This window comes from Bos mutus, chromosome 13 (genome assembly GCF_027580195.1).
Source record: "Bos mutus isolate GX-2022 chromosome 13, NWIPB_WYAK_1.1, whole genome shotgun sequence".
Classification (NCBI taxonomy): Eukaryota; Metazoa; Chordata; class Mammalia; order Artiodactyla; family Bovidae; genus Bos; species Bos mutus.
The window spans coordinates 66,466,041-66,486,748 of record NC_091629.1 but is presented as its reverse complement, the minus strand read 5'-3'; the positions used below and the strand labels follow the sequence as shown (position 1 = coordinate 66,486,748).

Sequence of the window (20,708 nt, the reverse complement as noted above, 5' to 3'; positions counted from 1 at the left end):
GCTCTGACAGAAATCAACAAAAGCATTCTGCGAGAATCAATTATCAAATGGAATTTACAATTATGCATTTTATTATGATTTGTAATGCATTTTTAATTTAAATGCATTCATTTCCAGAGGGCAGGCCATGTATGAGACACACCACTGATTCTAGCTGAGTGACCTCAATTACTTAACCTCAAGCCTCCATTTAGTTAGGTGAAAAATAAAGAATAAACCCCACAAGATTTTGACAATTGAATGCATTGTTTCCAACATAATGTTTCCAGGTAGAGATTCAACAAACATCAGCCAGATCTCACTCATCTCACCTGGGAGACAGAAGCAGCGCCCGCTGCATCTTATATGCACACTCACCTGTCTTTCCAGAAGAGAGCTATTTGTCTAGTCTCCTTAAGATGCAGGTGAAAAGTCACCACTAGGTGGCAGAAGCAAGGTGCCTTTGACGGCTTTAGTTCTTCACGCAATATAACTGACCTGGAACTCTGTGATAAGATAAATACACTGTTTAAAGTCCACACACTTAGGGTGCTCTTTCCAGAAAATTCGAGTCTGGTGAGCAAAGTTGGCTCCTTGAGCAAAAAAGTTAGCCTCTGAGCCTCTTTTTGGATCAGTGTAAGATGAGTGAGCTTCATCTTTGGCAGAATCAATTTCCCTTTGGCAAATACACGGCCTTGTCTTTCTAGGAACAGTCTCATGCTTATGGCTGGCTGCTCCACACTTTTCATTATCCTGCCTAACGAAAAGGAATCAGGAAAGCCCCCCTACCCCAATCTTCCTGCTGAATCTCACATCATTAGCACCGACAGGTAATGTGTTACACAGGTAACATGCATTGTAAGTGAAGTTCTTCTTGTTACTAATGCTTTAAGGAGATTATGACTGGCAGCACTGCAGGTTGAGCTGCAAATGGGTGGGGACCTCTTGGCATTCCCCCATCACCTATGTCTGCTCTAGTATTCTTCTAGAGGCCACTTCTTTGGAGGGTAATTGACAAATGGTGCTTACCTGGAGTCTTAATGGTGTCTGCCAGGGTTCACCTGCCACCTACTGGTGAGAATGTTCACTTCTAAACAGTCCCCGACTTGTTAAACCACAGATTCACATCTGTTCAGATACTTCAAAACACTGTCAGGAAATCTCTCAACCGTTTTAAAAGCAAAATACTAAACATCAACATTTGAGAATTTAAAATCATAAAAATCAGCTTGACTTGTTTTCTGCCTTGTGGAATTCATGACTAAAGATTTTATAACAAAACTAGTTTGCTTTACTTATTTCCACTGATTTGTTCTACATTGATGATTCCATGAATGGTTTTGATGAATAGTTTTCACACATCTGGGATGGTTCTGGTCATTTGAATGACATCTTTTTGACGCTGGATCAATACTGAAAAGAAAAGAACACACCAGTTTCTTGTAAAGTATGGAAACACAATAAAATGTTACCTTGTTTTCTTGAATGAAACTGAACAGCAAGGTGGGCTTTTATGATTTAACCACGTGTCAATTCCTAGGTGTCTTATGTGTTAGTTTCTTTTGTTTAATTTTTATTGGTGTATAGTTGATTTATATCATTGTGATAGTTTTAGGTGTACAGCAAAGTGAATCAGTTATATATATATATACACACACACACACATATATATATATCTCCATTCTTTTTTAGATTCTTTTCCCAGAGTATTGAGAAGAGCTCCCTGTGCTACACAGAGGTCCTTACAGTTTTCTGTTTTATATTTAGCAGTGTGTATATGTCAATCCCAATCTCCCAATTTATCTCTCCCCACCATAGGTTAGCCTTTGAATGTAAGTTCAACAACTGCCCTTTCAGACTCCCTAGGAATGAAAAGAGAATTCTTAATGGCAACTCTATAACCAATAATGGCCCAGAATGAATGAAAAGAACCACAAGATAGGGTTTTTTTTTTTTCTTCAGAGTTTATTCTGAGTTTTCATTTTTGGATAATCAAGCAGCTCTTTAAGGAGAATGCACAGAAGAGTCATTCTGGCACTTTTGGATAGTACATAAGATTTGTTTAATAGTCACATTCAGTCTACTTGCTCAGCCCATACTCCGTGTTTGGTGAGCAAGATCAGCCCATAGGATTTCAGAATTAATACGTAACCGTATATACAAACAGCCAATAAAACCATAATGGTGCCTAGTGGTCAAAGGGGTGGCGTGGGGGACGGGATCACTAAAGTGTCCTCTAGGCTAGCTTAGCTAAACAGAATCCACGTCACACGTGAGGACGAGAGAGTACACTGAGCTGAAATGAGAATTCTGAGCACAAATGGGCACTTGGCAGCATGCAGTTGAAAGAAAAGGGGATCGTTTAATAACTTTATAAAATCCAGGCAGTTCAATCAAAGAAGTTAAGAAAAACAAACAAAAAAAGCAAAGTAAGGGACTGTCTGTCATCACTGTAAAAAAGGCACTTGGAGTTAATGGGACCAGAATTGAAGGACTGGCAGCTGATTAAAAACTTCAGTACTATTTCATTAAAAGGCTTGGATGTTAAGAGGTGACACTCAGAAGTTCCTGAAAGGTGATATCGAAATAAACCACCGAGAAGCAGAACAGGTGACAAGGAAGGAATTAAATCCTTACAACCTAATTGTGTGTGTGTGTGTGTGTGTGTGTGTGTGTGTGTGTATCTGTAAAAAGCAAATCAGAAACGAAATCTAACCAAAGCAAAAACCTAAGCAAAGTAAGACCACGAAGCAGCGATGCATAGTTTTCCTTTGAGATAATGCATACCTCCAGACACTAAGTGCCAAGCTAATTTCTCAATAATAATTTCACAGGAGCATTATCATGATAAAATGGATTCAAGCAATGCAAAAAGAGTTTCTTCTGTTCCCAGAATCTGGAGGAGAACTGAGGTTATCATCAGAACCTAGTGACATCAGGACATCACGTGTGGTTTTTCAGTGTCCTCCAGGGTGGACACATCAAGTCCGGGGAACGACACTGACATTCAGACAGACACTACGTTCAGCCCTCTTCCTGGAGGCGAGGCATCCTGTATCATCATCCTTTCTTCTGAGTAAGAACTTGACTTCCTCTCTAACACTTAGACAGTGAACAGGGTAACTGCAGAAAAAAGTCCACTGCCCACGGCAGACGTAGCTCGACTTCCTCCACACACAGGTAAGCGCTTCCTTAAGAAAGAATTTTTGGCAACTGGATCTGGTCCCGGGTTGGGTGGCTCTGGACCGCTCATTTGATGTTGAATGCCATCAAGGGTCTCTCCTCCCGTTTCTGCCACGGGCTCTTCTTGTCTTCGCCCTGGTCGTCATCATCCTCGTCGTCTTCCTCATCCTGTGGAGCGGATCTCCTCTGGTCGGGACTGGCCGCTGGCTCAGGGGCAACGTCCGAAATTCGCTTCGTCGTCTCCTCCTGCAGGCTGGGCAGCTGGCCGCCGCTCCTCCGGCTGGAGCCGTCCAGCAGGCACCGCAGAGCACTGTCCTCTGGTGTCCCGGCCGTGGTGCCGCCTTCGCTGCCGCTCTGGTCCATGTCCTCCAGGTACACGAGCTGCGTGTAGGCCGAGCTGTCCGCGGCCCTCGACTCCTTCTGCGGATGTTCCTGGACGGGTGGGTGGCTCTGCGGCAGAGTCGAGGGGTCTCCTCTTCCCTTCCGGGCGGATTTTGGTTCATTCATATCCACGCCAGAATCCAAACTGGCATCATTGCTTCCGTTCCTCCCTGCTCTTTGGAGATCAATGTAGGAATGTCTGACGTGCGCGTTGGACCGGCCGTCCAGGGAGACGAACCAGGCCCGGGGGTGGGGAAGGGGCTTCCCACCCCCGAGTTCCAGCAGCGCCTTTTCTGTCAGGAGCTGGACCTCGCTGTTCATCTGAGCCAAGGCCGCGTCGTTCAGAGATGCTGGGATGGAGAGCGACTCCGACATGGATGCGCTCTGCGGGGTCCACTCCCGGGCGCCCGTGTCCTGCAGGTGCTGCTGCGAGATGGCCTGGCAAGAGAGGGGCTGCGCTTGGATCTGCGCGGAGGGGTGTGGGAAGATCCCTGCATGCGGGCTGGATAGCTCGGCCTGCAGCCTTTCGATCTCCAGCTGCGGGTCGGCTGGGACGACCAGGGGCTGGCCCACGTACGAATGGTCCCCTGGGAGTTTCATGTAATGAGCCGGGATGACCAAGGCGGGTAATACTTTCCTGTAAACGCTGTCGTTGACCTGGTCCACGGAACTACAGCAGATCAGCTGGCCGGGTCGCGGGAAAGAGGTAGGTCTTTCCAGGTGGTCCACGGATCGCGACATCATACATTCAGTAGGTCTGCGCTCCAGCAGCTGGTCTTTCTCCGGAGATGAAGGCGCGGGGTACATGTGTTCCTGAATGGTGAGCTTACTTCCTGTGGAAATGTGGGTCACGGAGGCCTGACTCTCTCTGTCCTGCTTTTCGAATAAAGGCTGCGAGAGCATGGCGTTGTAACTCCTTCTGTAATCACTGTTGCCAGGGGACTCGTAGCCTTCCCTTTCCATAGGTTTCCTAGCCTTTAAGGGGAAGATCTCCACCGACTTATGGTAGTCTTTTCCCAACGTCCCACTCGGTGTCAGGTTGTCAAAGGAGATTTGGCTTTTGTCCTCTTCCTTATGAGACAGGAGTTCCTCCCGGGAGCTGAACTCCTGGGAGGTGCTGTAGGAGAGCTTCAGCATGGGTGTGTGCATGTCCACCTCTCCGTTGGAAGACATCATCTCTAAATGGACTCCACTCATCAGCTCCTTTGAGCCTGGGGCATCCGGGGGGCGGCCCTGGCTGGTGACAGAGAGTGGACCGGGGAATTCTGATTCCCGACGAGAAAACAACAGGTTGATGTGTGACATGGAAGTCGACTGATCCCTTTTGGAACTCTCCAGGGTGGCGGGAAGTTGCAGTTTTCTATGGTGCTGGCGGGGTTTCAAGCACTTCCGCCTATGATCAAAGATACAAACCCCAAGATTAATATCTCAGAACAGTGAGGGTTCTAGCCTAAACCTAATTCTCAGTTCCCACAGGAAGAAACAAGACAACACTAATCAGCAGCCAGAAGCCTTCTCACCCTATACCCTCAGCCTTGTTTTGATGCTGAGGGCTGAAATCTGCAGACTGTACCCCAAGTGCATCCACATTATTCATTCAAAAGCAGAGTCAACAATAAATATTCTCGCAAGTCAATCAGATGAGGCATCACAGTAAGAAAAGTTTGGCTCTGTCCTTGAGAATATCATCTCTTGATTACCACTTAGGACTATTCTGAAGGAACTGTGACAACTGTTGAGCTTATTTTTTTATGACTCCTCTAAAAAAGACATTACTCACAGTGTAATATCCCACTTTGTTTGCAACTTATATGACAGATATTCAGTTCTTGCCCAACAAATTTTTTAAAATATTTATTTATTGGCTGCACTATGTGGCAATATGGGATCTTAGATCCTCGAACAGGGATCGAACCTGTGCTACCTGTATTGGATACTCAGAGTCTGACCCACTGGACCGCCAGGGAAGACCCTTGGATACATTGTTATGAGAAATAAAGTACCTCAACTCAGAAAAGGACCTCGATATCAATATTTGTGCAAGAAATTCCAAGTTAAAAAAAAGCCCCAATGATAAAACTTTACCTGCAATAATATAAAAGGAGACACAGCAAAACCAAAAGAATGAAAGCCATTCCTCCCAAGATGGCCAAAAGAAAGACTGTGTGATACGTGGTGATGTCCTGTGTGACAACCGGACCTGGAAGGTCAGAAAAGGGCATTTTAGATTTGTGAACACCTTTCACTAAAAAGAGAGCATAATGTTTTTCTTATTCTTCTTTGTTTTTGGCCATGTGTCATGTGGGATCTTAGTTCCCCAACCTAGGGATTGAACATGGGCCCTCGGCAATGAGAGTGTGAAGTCTTAACCACTGGCCCACCAGGGAAGTCCCTTTTTTCTTATTCTTATTGGCTGAAGTGTGGAACGGGGGCCAGATGCAAACATCCTTTAGATGTTGTGCCTGCAGCATCACCCAAATTCCCCTCAATGGAAAGGGATTTCCCAAACCATCACCAGAGCACTGTGAATACTCAAATTCTGTATGTAGCATCCACGGTCCCTCCTTAGTCAAGAAGAGAGCTGCATTTAGTACCATGTTCATCATTCTAAATACATGACCTTTGAATATAAGAAAACTAGATACATGATCATCATATCATGAGTGGGACTCATTCACTCAGAGACATGGCATGAAGACCTGGGGATTTTATGACACTGCAGAAGGAAAAAACAAATCAAAACATGAAATTTTACTCACACTTTCCCTGGGCAATGATTACTATGTACTGAGCCCTTGGCCTTAACAAATAAGTTGAAGTGTATGAAATAAATTTACTATGACTTAAAAAAATCTACAGCCTATTACAGGGACATCATGTGTTTCTAAAATGCCTCCTATTAAAAAAAATAACATCTTTCTAGTATCTTTTCAAAATGGCTAACCTGATGTGGCCACAGACCTCTCCAGAACTTACAGACAAGGTGATCAGAATTAAACCTATTTTCTCTTTAATTTACCTTGGGAAGAATCCCAAGAGGTACTTTAACTTACTCCTTATGTTCAATAGCAGTAAGAATCTGTCTTAACATTGCTAACAAGGGATTGACAGCAATAATGAAAATCTCCCCCATATTACAATGTTTGGGCACTTACTGGTGTCTAAGTATGCTGACAGTGCTCCAAAAGATGGGAAGGAAGGAATAGTTATTACATATAACATCACAGGAGCATTGTTATGATTATTAAACACCATAAAGACCCACTTATTCATTGATTTTTGATATTTTAAGGGATACATTTCTTTCTAATCTTTAGGAGATAAGTCTCTTAAGCTAGATAAACCCAAGGAGACTTGTTGATTTTTGAAAATAGTGACATTACTTACGTTCAAAAGACAACATCATCCTTTCCCAATTATTAATCATTTCAATGGGGTGAAAGTGAATATTTAAAAAAGTTGGAAAAATTACTGACCACAATGGCCTTGACTGTTTACAGCCTTAATTGTTCAGAGAAACAATTTTTTTTTTTTTTAAACACAGAGCAACCCCACAAACACAGGTAATACCTTGGCAGGGGTCACCAAGAAATCTGAGATACACAAAAAAATAATTTCCAAATAAGGAAGTTCAGTCCTTTAAAGTACCCAAAATGTTATTATTTTATTGAGTTGGCCAAAAAGTTCCTTTAGGGTTTTCCCTAAGATGGTATGGGAAAACCTGAATGAACTTTTTGACCAACCAAATATCTTCTGCTAAATGGAAATCTTTATAAAGATTTCCCTCATTTCCTTCTTAAACAGAGAATGAAAGAGAAAACTCTAATTATTTTCTTGTTGGTTTCGGGTTCGTGAAAGCACAGCATTGCTGTGATTTGTTTTAATAAAAGTGATGATAAATACATATACTGTGAGATTACTAGTATATGTATTTCTACATTAAATGCCACCAGGGTTTATACTATATATGTTTTTATGGCTTTTTGTCTCTTCCTTCGTTGCTCCTCAGCAAGCTTGGGTCAACCTACATCTAGTAGTCTAGTTCTCTCTCTTCTTTACAGAAGTAGCTATTAATCTGTCACATAACACATCATCAGGGTTCTTGGAAATAGACCTAAAATAAAATTTAACTCTAATGCACAGGCTTTGGTTTTTAAGGACTTTCTTTCTTTACTCATAATCATATTCTAGACACTTCAAATTTGGAGACTGGGACATTTATGTACTCACTTCATGCCCACATGACTACAAGAACAATACAGTAAAGGGAAACGCATTCTCTTAAAACCTAGATGTGAAGTGTACGTTTTCTCAGGGTGGGACTATAAAGTAAAGGCAACAGATTTTTCAACACCCATCTCGGGTTGGCCTCTCTCAAATCAGTTACTTTGGGAGTCCTAAGTGTTCATTCCAGTGATAATTCCATTGATAAAATATTTTGTACTTCCATTTTGGAACTGCCTTCCTGGTTAATTGACAAGGGTCAGCTTTTAATCATAGCACATCTTTTTAAATAAAGATTTAAAATTTATTTTTATTTTATTTTTTGAGGCCGACCATTTTTAATGTTGATATTGAATTTTTTACAATATTACAATCTATGTTTTGGCTTTTTGGCCCTGAGGAATGGGGGCTCTTGGCTCCCTGACCAGGGGTCAAATGTGCACTCCTGCATTGGAAGGTGAAGTCTTCACCACTGCACCACCAGGGAAATCCCCAGCATTTTGACCTAGCTCAACTACTTACTTTATTCACCAATCTTGGCGATCGGTGCACTTTAGATATGTCTAAGAAAAATCAACAAAGGAACCCTTGGAAACTCTGAGCATGAAGACTGGCCACCCATGAAGAGTTTCACTAAGGACAGCAGTCCAAAGGAGACAGAGTCTAAAGGCAAGGCACTGTGAGTAGTGGAAGCCAGCACTGGAAAGACTTCTCCTAAGGTAACTATTTTGAAAAAACAAAACAAAACAAAACAATTCTAGAATACTCATAGGGATAAATCAGGGTGGTTAGGTTTAAAAATAAATTTACACTTTCAGTGAAAATATTGGTGAAATTAAATTTTAGGGGAAAATATGAGTTAATTCATCTATCCTGAATGGAGGAATATTCTTTTAGACATAAAACAACAGGTTTGCTTTTAAACCTTTCAGAAATGCCCAGTTGAGATTTTTGCCCCAGGAAGCCTTCAACAGTGACTTGCTGCTGCTCCCTCTAATGAGCGCCTTTTCCTACGTCCTCTCTTCTACCAGGCCACAGCTGTTTCAGGAATTAGGGAGGAGGTCTGAACCACTTCTGTGGGCTTTAGATTAAGAATTCCCTATGGCAGCTGTGTGAGCAGAACAGATTCGAGACAGGACTATTTTCTTTGCATTATTCTTACCCTGGATGGGGCAGTGCCAACCAGAACTCCCCCACCCCTACCAAATACCTTCTTCTCATCATTTGATTTTTCACACGTTCAACCATGTTTTAAAAAGATGCGATCTCTCTGCTGAAGTCACTTTCAAAAGCACAGGTAGCCTGAACCCTCAAAAAAAAACTGGTTGCCTTCAGTGCAGGTGTTGGGGACTCTGTTACCTGGGTTGGGAGGAGACATGGCAGCCACCCAGTACCCCAGCTGAGGGGCGATGTATGTCCACGTCAGCTGACTGCCTTCCTGGTGCACGAGGCCAAGACCGCTCTTCAGCCACGTTCCTGTGGGATGTGGAAAAAGACTTCAGCCAGATGCACGTGGAACTCCTAGTTAAGGCTTAAGCACATGGTACAAATCGCCTTAAGTTTCCCATTTAGAACCCATCAGAGAGCCAAAGGGTCCAACTCTTGTGGAGCAACTGCGTCTAGCTTTCAGGAAAGCGTTTTTCCTGGCCTCCTGATTACATTACTCTCAGCCACTGTATCACACGTCCCTGCTTCCAAACACAGATAATTTTAGCAGAAGCCTTTGGAGTTTACTCGTCTGTCACCATGGCCCATCTCCTCCAGAAGCCTTTGGAATTTAGAAGCAGAATAAAGGCAGCATAGAAAGGGTAGGTGGGAGGGGAAACTCCAGTCCTGTTTATATTCCTTATCCTCAAGCAAGTAAACAGATTTTCTATTTGGAATTGCAGACTGGTGCGATCAGAGTTGCTTCAGGAAGTTTAAAAATATATATAGAGAGAGACTCTTTGGTCCCATCTTTGCCAATTCTAACCCAGAAGCCTGGCTCAGGTGAGTAGTTTATGAAGCTTCCAGTTGGCTCTGATGTTGAGAGACACCGAGTGAGTCCAGGTCCATGCTGCCTTTCAGTTAATACTTTAAAGAGTATTTCACACTAGTGAGCACCTACTGTGTGCTGGCTCGTCACAGCGACGTGCTTTATACATGTTATCAGTAGTTTCACAACGACTCTACAGAAGAGGACTCGTTTTCCCCTTTTAGACACTGGAGACTGGTGAGACATGGAATTCTTCTGAGCTGTCCCGGGGTAGAGAGCAAAGCAGGGGCAGAGTAGGTCTGTCTGTCCTCAAGGTTGGTGCTATTTCCTCTACTCTGCCCTGCTGCATTCCCGACTGAACTTGCCAGTATTTGCAACATTTTCACTTTGTAAGGTTCCCAGGGAGAGTGCTGGCTAGGGCCCCCACCAGCCCACGTACACCCACTGGACCCACCAGCCCAGACATATGGGTCACTTACACAGAGCTCCCCCTATGATTGATCACCCACCCCCTGAAATGGCCATGTGTGGATTCCTGTCCCCTCCAGGCCTAAATTTATCAGCTATGCACCAAATATTCCACCTTCCAGTCTCCAAATCCCTGCATTTCCTAGGTATATACACACCACTGGGATTCCCAGATGGTGCTAGTGGTAAAGAACCTGCCTGCCAATGCAGGAGACATAAGAGACTCGAGTTCCATCCCTGGGTTGGGAAGATCCCCTGGAGGAGAGCATGGCAACCCACTCCAGTGTTCTTGCCTGGAGAATCCCATGGACAGAAGAGCCTGGTGGGCTACAGGCCATAGGGTTGTGAAGACTCTGATACAACTGAAGCAACTTAGCATGCACACACAAGGTGGCGAGAGTGGATTTCCTTCCCCTCCGAGGGGAAAAAAAACAATACTTGGCAGGGCTTCTAGGGCCTATCAGTTGCCATAGCAACATTCAAATGTATTGGGTGGAAAGGTGCCCCAGCATGCCTCCCATCCCTTCCCCTCCCTCCCTCTCCCCATGTTACTCCTCCTTCCTCCCCCCAGCTTTCCTCCTCCTCCTCTTCCCTTCCTCCTCCTCCTTTTCCCCTCCTCCTCCTCTTCCCCTCCTCATCCTCTTCCCCCCTTCTCCTCTTCCCTCCTCACCCTTCTTCCTCCTCTTCCTCAAAGACAGGAGTTGAACAAAGAAGGAAGATGGGGAGGCCAGGCATCAGTGGGTGCTTTGTATTGTCCGACCTCCCCATGCAACTGGCTGAACCATGGCTCCGGAGGATTTCAAGTTAGACGAGAAAATAAGCTGGAAGCTCTATGAAGTATGAGGATACATTGGCTGAAGAGCATCAAGCCAGAGATGGTCCAGCCACTCTGAGCTTCACACACTCACTCCAGGAGCTGCTGAGGAAATGGAAACCAGGGCACGTGACACATGCAGCTAAAGCGGTTCTGTGTTGAGTCAGAAAGTCTGCCTGAAGGCAGAGAAGGGATTGTTTGCCACTGCTTCCGGTTTTCCCCTGGGGAACCCGCGCTGTTTAGCTCATGACTTACACACCCCACCCCACTCCCACACGCTCTCCCACAGGAGCAGCCCCGCCAGGATCTCCTATCAGCCAGGAAGCGGCCTGCATTCTTCGGTTTGCAGTTTCCCTCAGATTAGATTCTTGAGTCACTGCTCGTCAAGTGGAGCGGATAGGAGGTTAGGCTAAAGGGACCCAGAGGAAAAGAGATGGGGGCTCAGAGTCCTAATTCCTGTTGATCACTCAGGGGAAAGCCACCTACCTGGATGGCTATGTTGCCCTGGCTTTCTACAGCGCAACACAGCCGCATCAACTGGAAATGGACTTTATTTTTCACATTTATTTGGCTGAGCCAGGTCTTAGTTGTGGCATAAGGGATCTAGTTCCCTGACCAGGGATCGAACCTCGGGACCCTGCATTAGGAGAGTGGAGTCTTAACCACTGGACCACCAAGAAGTCTTGGGAATGGACCCTTTTTTTTTTTCCCAGAAATGGACTTTTAAAATGTCTCCCAGTTACACTAGGAACAAGCCTAGTGAGTGGACACACCCACACACCCACACACACACACATACCATACAGGCACTGGAGCCTATGATGCTGGTGGGAGCCAGAAAAGCTAGGAAGGCAGAACACCAGCTGCTTTGGGAGCACAGTGAGGAAGGGATGCCCCCTGGGGATGAGGTGGGCTCTGGCGAACAGGCAGGACTTCACGTGGGGGTGGAGGGTGGGGGCGAGCAGAGAGAAAGAGGAGGGAACAGAAGCACAGAGGGGTGCAGAGTGTAGCGGGCAAGCTTGATGCGTGATGCCGGGGACAAGAGGGAGGGAGCCCGGGGAGGGCTGGCCAAGGGGTCCCGGTGCCGTTAGCGATGAAAAGCCACCAGGACCCATCCTTGGAGGCACAAAGGTGAGGTCAGAGCTGTTCCGACCGCCTGCCCCTCCCTTACTTCTCCACCCGCTTAGTTCTTCCTAGGTTGGTCCTCCCAACAGACACTTTTACCCGAGTCCAGGATTTTGCCCTCCACTGTTTCAACCTCATATGGTTTCCCTCTCTTCCAAAAGCTTACCCATCCTTCAAGATTCAAGTCACATCCTGTTTATCCTAAGTCCCTCTTGCATGTAGGGGCCTTCCAGGTCCCATCAACCTCAGGGCACATGTTACTGCGTCATCTGTTTTCCAGAAGCATACCTCACCTAAACTGCTAACCCCAAGTCCTATATTTCTTCTGTCTTCTCAGCACCCAGAAATATTCCCAGCGTGGGAACACGGTGGTATTTGAGTGTGAAAGCCAGACGTGCAACCTCCTCCCCTGCCAAATAATATCAGATGACCTTCTGTGAAAAGCTGGGTGTGGTTGGCAGGAGAGATCTCCTTACAGGAGTGCAGTTAAGCTTGGGATTCTTCTCTTTCTGACCAGAGGGAACAAAGCCAGCTGGGAAAGAAGCATTTATTTCGGACTAAGTTTTCCGTAAAATGTACACGTGTTCAGTGAATAGAGGGTGACTCCATTTTAGGATTCAACAATCATGCTGTTATTGGCAAAAACTATTTCCAAGCTTTCTGTGTTTTGCGGAAGGAAACTGGCTGCAGGGAACACAAGAATTAATGAATTGTGTACCAGAAACATATGCTTCTCATCACTGAAATCCTGAGGGTGTGGGATGAGGGTGTTTTCCCACCTGAGGAACTGCACACATAAGAGATTTTTGTACTCGTGAATGGGAAGCCGGTGCCTGGAATGGAGGCAGGACAGACCAACCTCTGCAGAGTCTCTTTTGTTGAGTGGGTTATGTGACTGCTGGACCTGCAGCCAGGGTACAAAGAGTGAGGACTTCCCGTTCCTGTGGGCACCTCAGCGCTGCTCAGACAGATCAGGGGACGATCCATGCATGCCACCTTCATGCATGTGGCCATTGCCCAGGGAGGGTGGCTGACTGTGCAGTGGGTGTCAGGAGCAGGCGAGCTGGTGGCTACTTGTGTCTCTGTGCTGACGGAGCGCTGTGCTGTGCCAACTACGGAGGCTGCATGTGTGTGAAGGTGGGAGAGCTGTTCTCTGGCATCACCGGAGGAATGAAATCCCACCGTACTAAAATTTCTAGATCATCAGCTTCCAAATTGTTTTTAAAGCATTTGAACTCTTTCTCTTTAATTGAATCTTTGTATTAAGACAATTAAGAAATTAGTATATAAAACAGATAAACAGATAAAAGACAAGCTTCTCTGCAAACAGATGGCGAGAACTCCCCCACTCTACAACCCCCGGGACATCTCCCAAACATGGTTTGGGAGTTATTCTTTCATAGAACTTGGGTCAGATTTGCCAAAGTTTGAAAAGGCAGTTTTCTATAATTCTAAAAAGTGTCATTTACTCCTGCCTCATAAAGTAGAATATAATTTTGATTTTTTCATGGTAATTCAGGGTTATTGTTATGATCAACTGATGCTGGTCCTTAAATATTGATGCCCTTAGGTCCCTACGGAGGAACAAAGTTGTTTGCTCTAATACTAAACAGTTTCAACCCTGGCTGTGTTTTTCTTCCTTCTCCCACTTCCTCCCTCCCCTTCCCTCCCCTGCCCTTCCTATGGGCTTTTACCAGCTCTTCTCTCTCACCGCCACCAACTCCCATATCCCCACCAGGGAACCAGATAACCTGCTACATGAAGACTGCATCTAGAATAAAGTCCACAGGTAGCCACGTGACGGATGAACCCAGACGTGGAACTGAGATACTGTGAATCCAAGTTCACTACTTGGTTTCTTCAACACACACTCGCAGATCAGTTTTCGTCTGAATTCTCTAGAGTGAAACCTCATACAAGGGAAAGATTCAGAGATCCTTTCAAGGAGAAAGACTTTAGTTACCTATACAGCTGGCAAGGTTTGTGGGTATAAGCACCATGAGGTCTTTACTTGGAAGCTGCACTGAACCACAATGCTGATTACACACAGTAATTGACAGGCTCAGAAAGATACCCCTTGCATTTAGCTTATAAGGTCTGATGGGATCTCTTAGGAATCACCAGGGGTGCCACTTTCTTGCTTGGTTACCAAGCAGGAATGAAACCAGCCTTTATTTGCAAAATATAAAGAAGAGTGAGTTCAAATTTTAAACAAATAGCGATTCAAAGGGAAAAGAACTCTAAAATGTGAAAAAAGAGCTCCAAACATAATGTCTCATTAGAATATGACTGACAGGGTTCTGATTTTCCTTGCTTTTCCTGACTGGCCCACTTATTCTGCCTGGACGCCTCTATTTTATCTGCTGCACAAGCTCATCTCAGCATTTGGTAACAAGCAGAAAAGACTGTTAGGAGGAGCACTATTGGTTTTGAAAAGGAAACTGTAAGTGAACAACCTGCCCTTGTAATAGATGACACATTGCAGCTGGCAGCCTGCACCTCAGCCAATATACAGAGAAAGACTTACAATGGGACTTGTGACCATGTCACACCTTGGGACACTGGGCAGATGAAAGTCCAGCACGATCAAGGACCAACTGACAGCATGGACGATTTGCCTTTCCTAAGATAACACCTAGTGTGAATTCCAGCTCTGCCGCTCGAGGAGGGTCCAGCTAGGGACAGGTAGTCTCTGGTGGCTGCTTCACAATTCCTTTGTCACATAAACAGTAAACGCTTCATCACTTAAGCACTTGTAGTTGAGGATTCTACCAACATGCACAGCTAATGTATTCTTTTTTTTTTTTAAGTCTGTATTGAATTTGTTATAATATTGTTTTATGTTTTGGTTTTTTGGCCGTGAAGCATGTGAGATCTTAACTTCAAGACCAGGGATTGGACACACACCCCCTGCACTGGAAGGTACACTCTTAACTACTGGACTGCCGGGGAATTCCCCTAACATATTCTAATTGATGCTTTTTTTTTTTTTTGTGAAAGAGGCTGCAGTGATTTTGACTAGGCCTATAAGCTGGGATGCGAAGAAATGTCACAGCCATGCAGAAAATACATCTCAAAAAAGTTTTATCAATTTAAAGGTGAATATTCACTGTGAAATAGAATGCTTCTATTCCTACAACTTAACTGTTCACCATGAACTATCTGGAAACATTCATGGCAAGAGGTGAGAACACATACATGCATGACACATGCATGAACTTGGATGGTAGGAACCTCTTCTGTCCTGCCCTTCAGCTGTTGGCTTTGGCCAATGACCATCTCCTCACTTAGGCTGTGGTGACTTCCGGTGAATAATGGATATCGTGGGCATTCACATGTTTGAGGGCAGACTTCCTAAGAGAGATATACTGCTCAGGTCCAGAGTGAGTGCTTATTACTATTACTTCTGATAATCATAGCCCGCTTCTCGCCCCCACTCCCCCACCCCCCGCTTCCAAGTATGTTGCATTTCTCTAGAAACCAGTACAAACTTACTTCCCAGGATTTCCATCTGCATTATCTTAAGCCATAACCTCTACTGCATTTTCCTACCAGCTGTACAATTAGAAGTGTCAAAGTCTGAGTCTGTTTTATCACATCCTTTAACAAAACCTTAGTGGGATGAGATCATCCAGAAAAACCAGAAAAGTCCACCAGCCCTTAAGTCACATTCATCGGTACAGCAGAAATAGCGACACTGCCTATTTTTATGACATTGTGGAGCAGCCTTCTTTTTTCCAAATTAAAGTCTATGCCTTTGAATAGTATGTTCCCTTTCTTAGAATTATTTTTCCATGAACTCTGTGAGGAGGATACATTCCTTGTCAATTACACTGCAAAGTATTTATTTACCTGGTGGTAAATCATCTAACCATGCTAGTTGAGAGCAATGGAACTGAAGAGTGAAAGTCATATACAGATGGTTGGATTCCTGTAGCTTCAGGCAAGTACATTTTGGACCGGTTTAAAGAAGAATAAAATTAACGGTAACTCACTATAACCAACGACCTTCTGTTCAAAGCATAAAATCACAGGTATAATGAATAATTAGAAATTAAAACAAGAAGGGCATCTGTATTCAGCTATAACATGTTCCCTGGGTATTTTTAGGGCATATTTTGAGGAATAGATTCTTAAAAATAAATTTGATCCAAGCAACTGATTTTTTTTTTTCTCCTTTAAACTTTAGCTGAGTGATCACAAGGCTTGCTGAAACAAATTTTAGGAGACGGCAGTAATGGGAAACTGTAAAGCTTCTGGCAGGGAGGGCTAGACAAAGTGTATGCCTTAAATAGGTAGCCAGAAGTATTAGCATGCATAATAGCATTAGTAAAATTTAATGAGAGAATTTTCAATTTACAATAGGTATATATAAATTCCCAGAAAGTAGTATCAGAGTGGAGGCTAATTAAGCCCATATGGGGAGAAATTTTGTTCATTACCCACTAAATCCAACATTCATCTTGCAATTACATGTCAGATGGGGCTAGGTGAGGTACACAGTCCAGGATTTAGGAGGCATGGCCACTTATCTTCAGCATTAGAAGACTCATTCAAAACGAAGGGTGGCAGAAGAGAGTGAGGCGACAAGCATCTGGACAGATGTGGTAAGATGCTCCCAACCAGCGCTTTGTTCAAGAGGTTGGTATAGTGGAGATTTTGTTCAAATGCAGAGTCTGATTCAGTGGGTCTTGGAGCAAATCGTGAGATTTTGGAGTTTGAATATACCCCCTGTCCAAGGATCACTCTCTGAGTAGCAAAGCTCCACATTATTTGTACTTTTGTGGGTGTGGTGAATCTTTCAGAAAACCCTAGAACCATTTCCTACAGTGTTGCCGGGGTGCATCAGCTGGGTGGCCAGTACGTGAAGCAACTTCAGAAATATTTCTAATATATTTCATGAATAATCTAGTCACTTGTCAGACGTCCGATTGGAAGTTGACACACATCTGAGTTCACTCCATAGGCTGCAGTGCATGAAGGCTTAGTGCCTCTGAGTGAACTGGTTGCTGTAGGTGTGGCCAAATTGGTTCCAATCTGGTGACCTCTGTGTTGACCATTTTTTTCTGCCCAGAATGTTCTTGCCCCCCAAGACAGTCCCATGTTAGGTTCCTATGTGTCCTGGCATCTCAGCTCAAATAGCACTCCTCCAAAGCCTCTGTCCGGCCAATCATTCTCCCTGACATCACCCTGCTTAAATTAAATTGTCCTACAGCACTTACTTAATGCCAACAAAGTAAACTGGTTCATTGTCTCCTCCATTCAGAACAAAAACTTCATAATTACAGGTGCCTTCCTTGACTTGTTTTGTCATTCAGTTCAGTTCAGTCACTCAATCATCTCTGACTCTTTATGACCCCGTGGACTGCAACATGCCAGGCCTCCCTGTCCATCACTAACTCCTGGAGTTTACTCAAACTCATGTCCATTGAGCTGGTGATGCCATCCAACCATCCCATTCTCTGTTGTCCCCTTCTCCTCCAGTTTTCAATCTTTCCCAGCATCAGGGTCTTTTCCAATGAGCTTTGCATCAGGTGGCCAAAGTATTGGAGTTTCAGTTCAGCATCAGTCCTTCTAATGAATATTCAGGACTGATTTCCTTTAGGATTGGCTGGTTGGATCTACTTTCAGTCAAGGGACTCTCAAGAGTCTTCTCCAATACCACAGCTCAAAAGCATCAATTCTTCAGTGCTCAGCTTTCTTTACAGTCCAACTCTCACATCTATACATAACTACTGGAAAAACCATAGCCTTGACTAGACAGACCTTTGCTGGCAAAGTAATGCCTCTGCTTTTTAATATGCTGTCTAGGTTGGTCATAACTTTTCTTCCAAGGAGTAAGCATCTTTTAATTTCATGGCTGCATTTTTTCTCACCAAAAGCCTAGAATTGAGTAAAGTCTGGCACAAAGATGTTCACTATCTATTTGCTGTAATGAGTGAATTGTTCATTTTTTTAAAAAGAGAAGCCAAGAACAGAATTCCCCAGGAAATCTTTCAATATTTAAATGTTGGCAGCAAATTAAAACAAAACAAACAAATAAATGCCCCCAAATCAACTGTATGGGCCAAACAAAATATCTGGGAATGGATAGTTGCTCTGCATCCCCAGATCCAGTCCATTATTCTGTTAAGCCACATTAAGTCTTGGCATAGAAGGAGGAATGCACCAAAATCTGATATTCTAGAACAGGAAGAGGATTTAAAGCTTGAAGGAAATTGTGTTTTGAATCTCCCCTTCTCCATTCCTAGGATAACATACATGTGTACCAGGTACTTCCCTGTGCTGGATTTCAGCTTCTTTCTGATTAAGAAAGAATGTAGGGTTGCTATGAAAACAGTGATGAAAAATGTTGATTTATGGTCCTACCTGTTTTACTAATGAATGAGCTCAGCTGAGAATGAGTAGACAATGAAAGAAAAACCAAACAACTTACCCCAAATGGTCCTATATTTCTTCCCCTCCAATTTAGGTATATTTCAAACTGCTTATATGAAATGGCAAGTTGTAATGCAGGGATCGAACCCATGTCTCCTGCACTGGCAGGTGGATTCTTAACCACTGGACCACCAGGGAAGTCCTGGGTATTCAATTTAAAGATACTAAGGCTTCACTGTACTTGTACATCTTGTCTGTCTCCCTTATATCATGCTTTACACAAAACACACAAACTAAATATGGGCTGAATTAGAACAATGATGATTATAATAATTATTAATACTTACAGAACACTTTACCCAGTACTACGCACCACTGTAAGGGTTCTCCATTCTCAACAATTTTATGAGATGGGAAATGATAACTATTATTCCCATTTTACAGATGAGAAAACTGAGGCCCTGAGAGATTAATGGACTTGCTCAAGATCCACAGGAGCCAGTGTTTACATCCAAGCTGTCTCAATTGCTGGGCTACAGCCTGCCTGTATTCGATACACTCTTGCCAAATGCTATACAACCAGTGCAACATCCTGACCTATGAAAAAGAATTTTACCTCTTAATTTCTCATTTCAGTGGAGATCACTGAAAACTGAAACTATTTTTTAAAAAATACTTGGTTTTAAAATAAATGATGGCAGCTTTGCCTTCCTAATTATTTTTCACCCAGGCCAATCTCAGAACGAGTATATTAATAATAGATGCAGTGCTTCAAATCCAGGCCAAAGGACAGCAAAGCAAGAAGGTTCTGAGGATCTCAGGTAGTAGGGAGAATACACACCTGCCATAGATAATCCACAAAGTAATTATTTTATAAGTGGTAATTAAGAGTTGACTACAACTTAAGACATTTTCTTTCAGGAGGAACATACTGATCTATATACACTCTGAGGCCACAAAGTGGGCAGCCATCATTTGTAAAACTTGCCAAAAATTGTTTCCATTCAACACCAGCATGAAAAGTTCTCCTATATAAATGGACCCTTTAGGAAAATTAAGTCTCTAAGGATAGGATTTTGAAACAAAGTGGACCTGAGCTATATATGGCTATATTTTAGCTAAAGTGATGGTATTGTTTTCTAAACTGTCTCATTTTCTTGTTGTAGTTGGGGGGGCTGGCTACAAACACAAAAGGCTTAACAATTTTTAGGAATGGACTGATAGTACAAGAGTGTTTTTTGAGTTGCTAGGCAACATCAGGAAACAAATGTCCATGTTCTGAGATCACTCAGCATTCGGTCTCCCTGTGGGCAGTGCATGTGTTCCATGGCCAGACTCCGTTCCACTCGGGCAACAGGAGTAGAACACCCCAACTGTGATGCTGATGATCTGGAGCAGCCAAAAGACACCAATCTGTGTCTCAAAAGCAGGGCACATTTTGCTGGCCACCTGGCAGCTGAGGTCTCTGGCCCAAGTTTTTGCTGGACTGGCAAAATTTATCCAGATTAAGTCCTACACTTTTAACAGTTCTTTTCTGTTATTTCACTTCAATTAGCTTTCTCTGCAGGTAAATAATCTCCCCCCCACCACACTATATATCTAAGGGAAGCCTGATTCACTGGTATGGACAATTTTTAAAAACTGAAGTACAGTGGATCCACAATGTTGTGCCAATCTCTGCTGCACAGCAAAGTAACTCAGTTTTACACATGTGCACATTATATCTGAGAATACAGAGACTCTTTTCCTGAGAATTATTTCTTTGTTTCTAAGAGATCACCTTCATTGTGAGAAGACCCATTTCAGGTGATCTTTCTCAAGGATATACTGACATTGTACTTCAGCAGGTAAGTTTGCTTCTTTCTTTGTTTAATTCCCTTAACTATTGAGTCTGGTCATTTTGGGAAAAAAAATTATAAAGATGATATGCATGGTTCTAAAGTTAACATCACAGATGTAAATACATACTTAACTTTTAGAAACATGAATTCCTTTCTTTTGTTCTAACTTTTGCCCACACAATGCCCTATGGCTCATTCTTGTCATTTAGTCACTACACCTGTCTGGCAATTTGTCACCTGCTATGTAAGAGGCATGGCTCACGGTATATACAGAAAAAGACACACCAGTAATATTTTCATTTTCTTTAAGTGACAAATAGAATATAGTGTTTTAAGAACT

General features: G+C 43.6%; 1 protein-coding gene across 3 annotated transcripts in view; it reads right to left on the bottom strand.

Annotated features, from left to right (window-relative positions):
* Positions 1 to 1,923: 1,923 nt before the first annotated feature.
* Positions 1,924 to 20,708, bottom strand: part of FAM171A1 (family with sequence similarity 171 member A1) — a 134,142-nt gene continuing 115,357 nt past the window's right edge. For all 3 annotated transcript variants that reach the window (XM_070381911.1, XM_070381912.1, XM_070381910.1), the window contains 3 exons: positions 9,127 to 9,243; positions 5,629 to 5,743; positions 1,924 to 4,936 (listed from right to left, as the gene is read on the bottom strand). In XM_070381911.1, the coding sequence (XP_070238012.1) occupies positions 3,229 to 4,936; positions 5,629 to 5,743; positions 9,127 to 9,243 (1,940 nt within the window). In that variant the 3' untranslated portion in view covers positions 1,924 to 3,228. The remainder of the gene's footprint in view (positions 4,937 to 5,628; positions 5,744 to 9,126; positions 9,244 to 20,708) is intronic.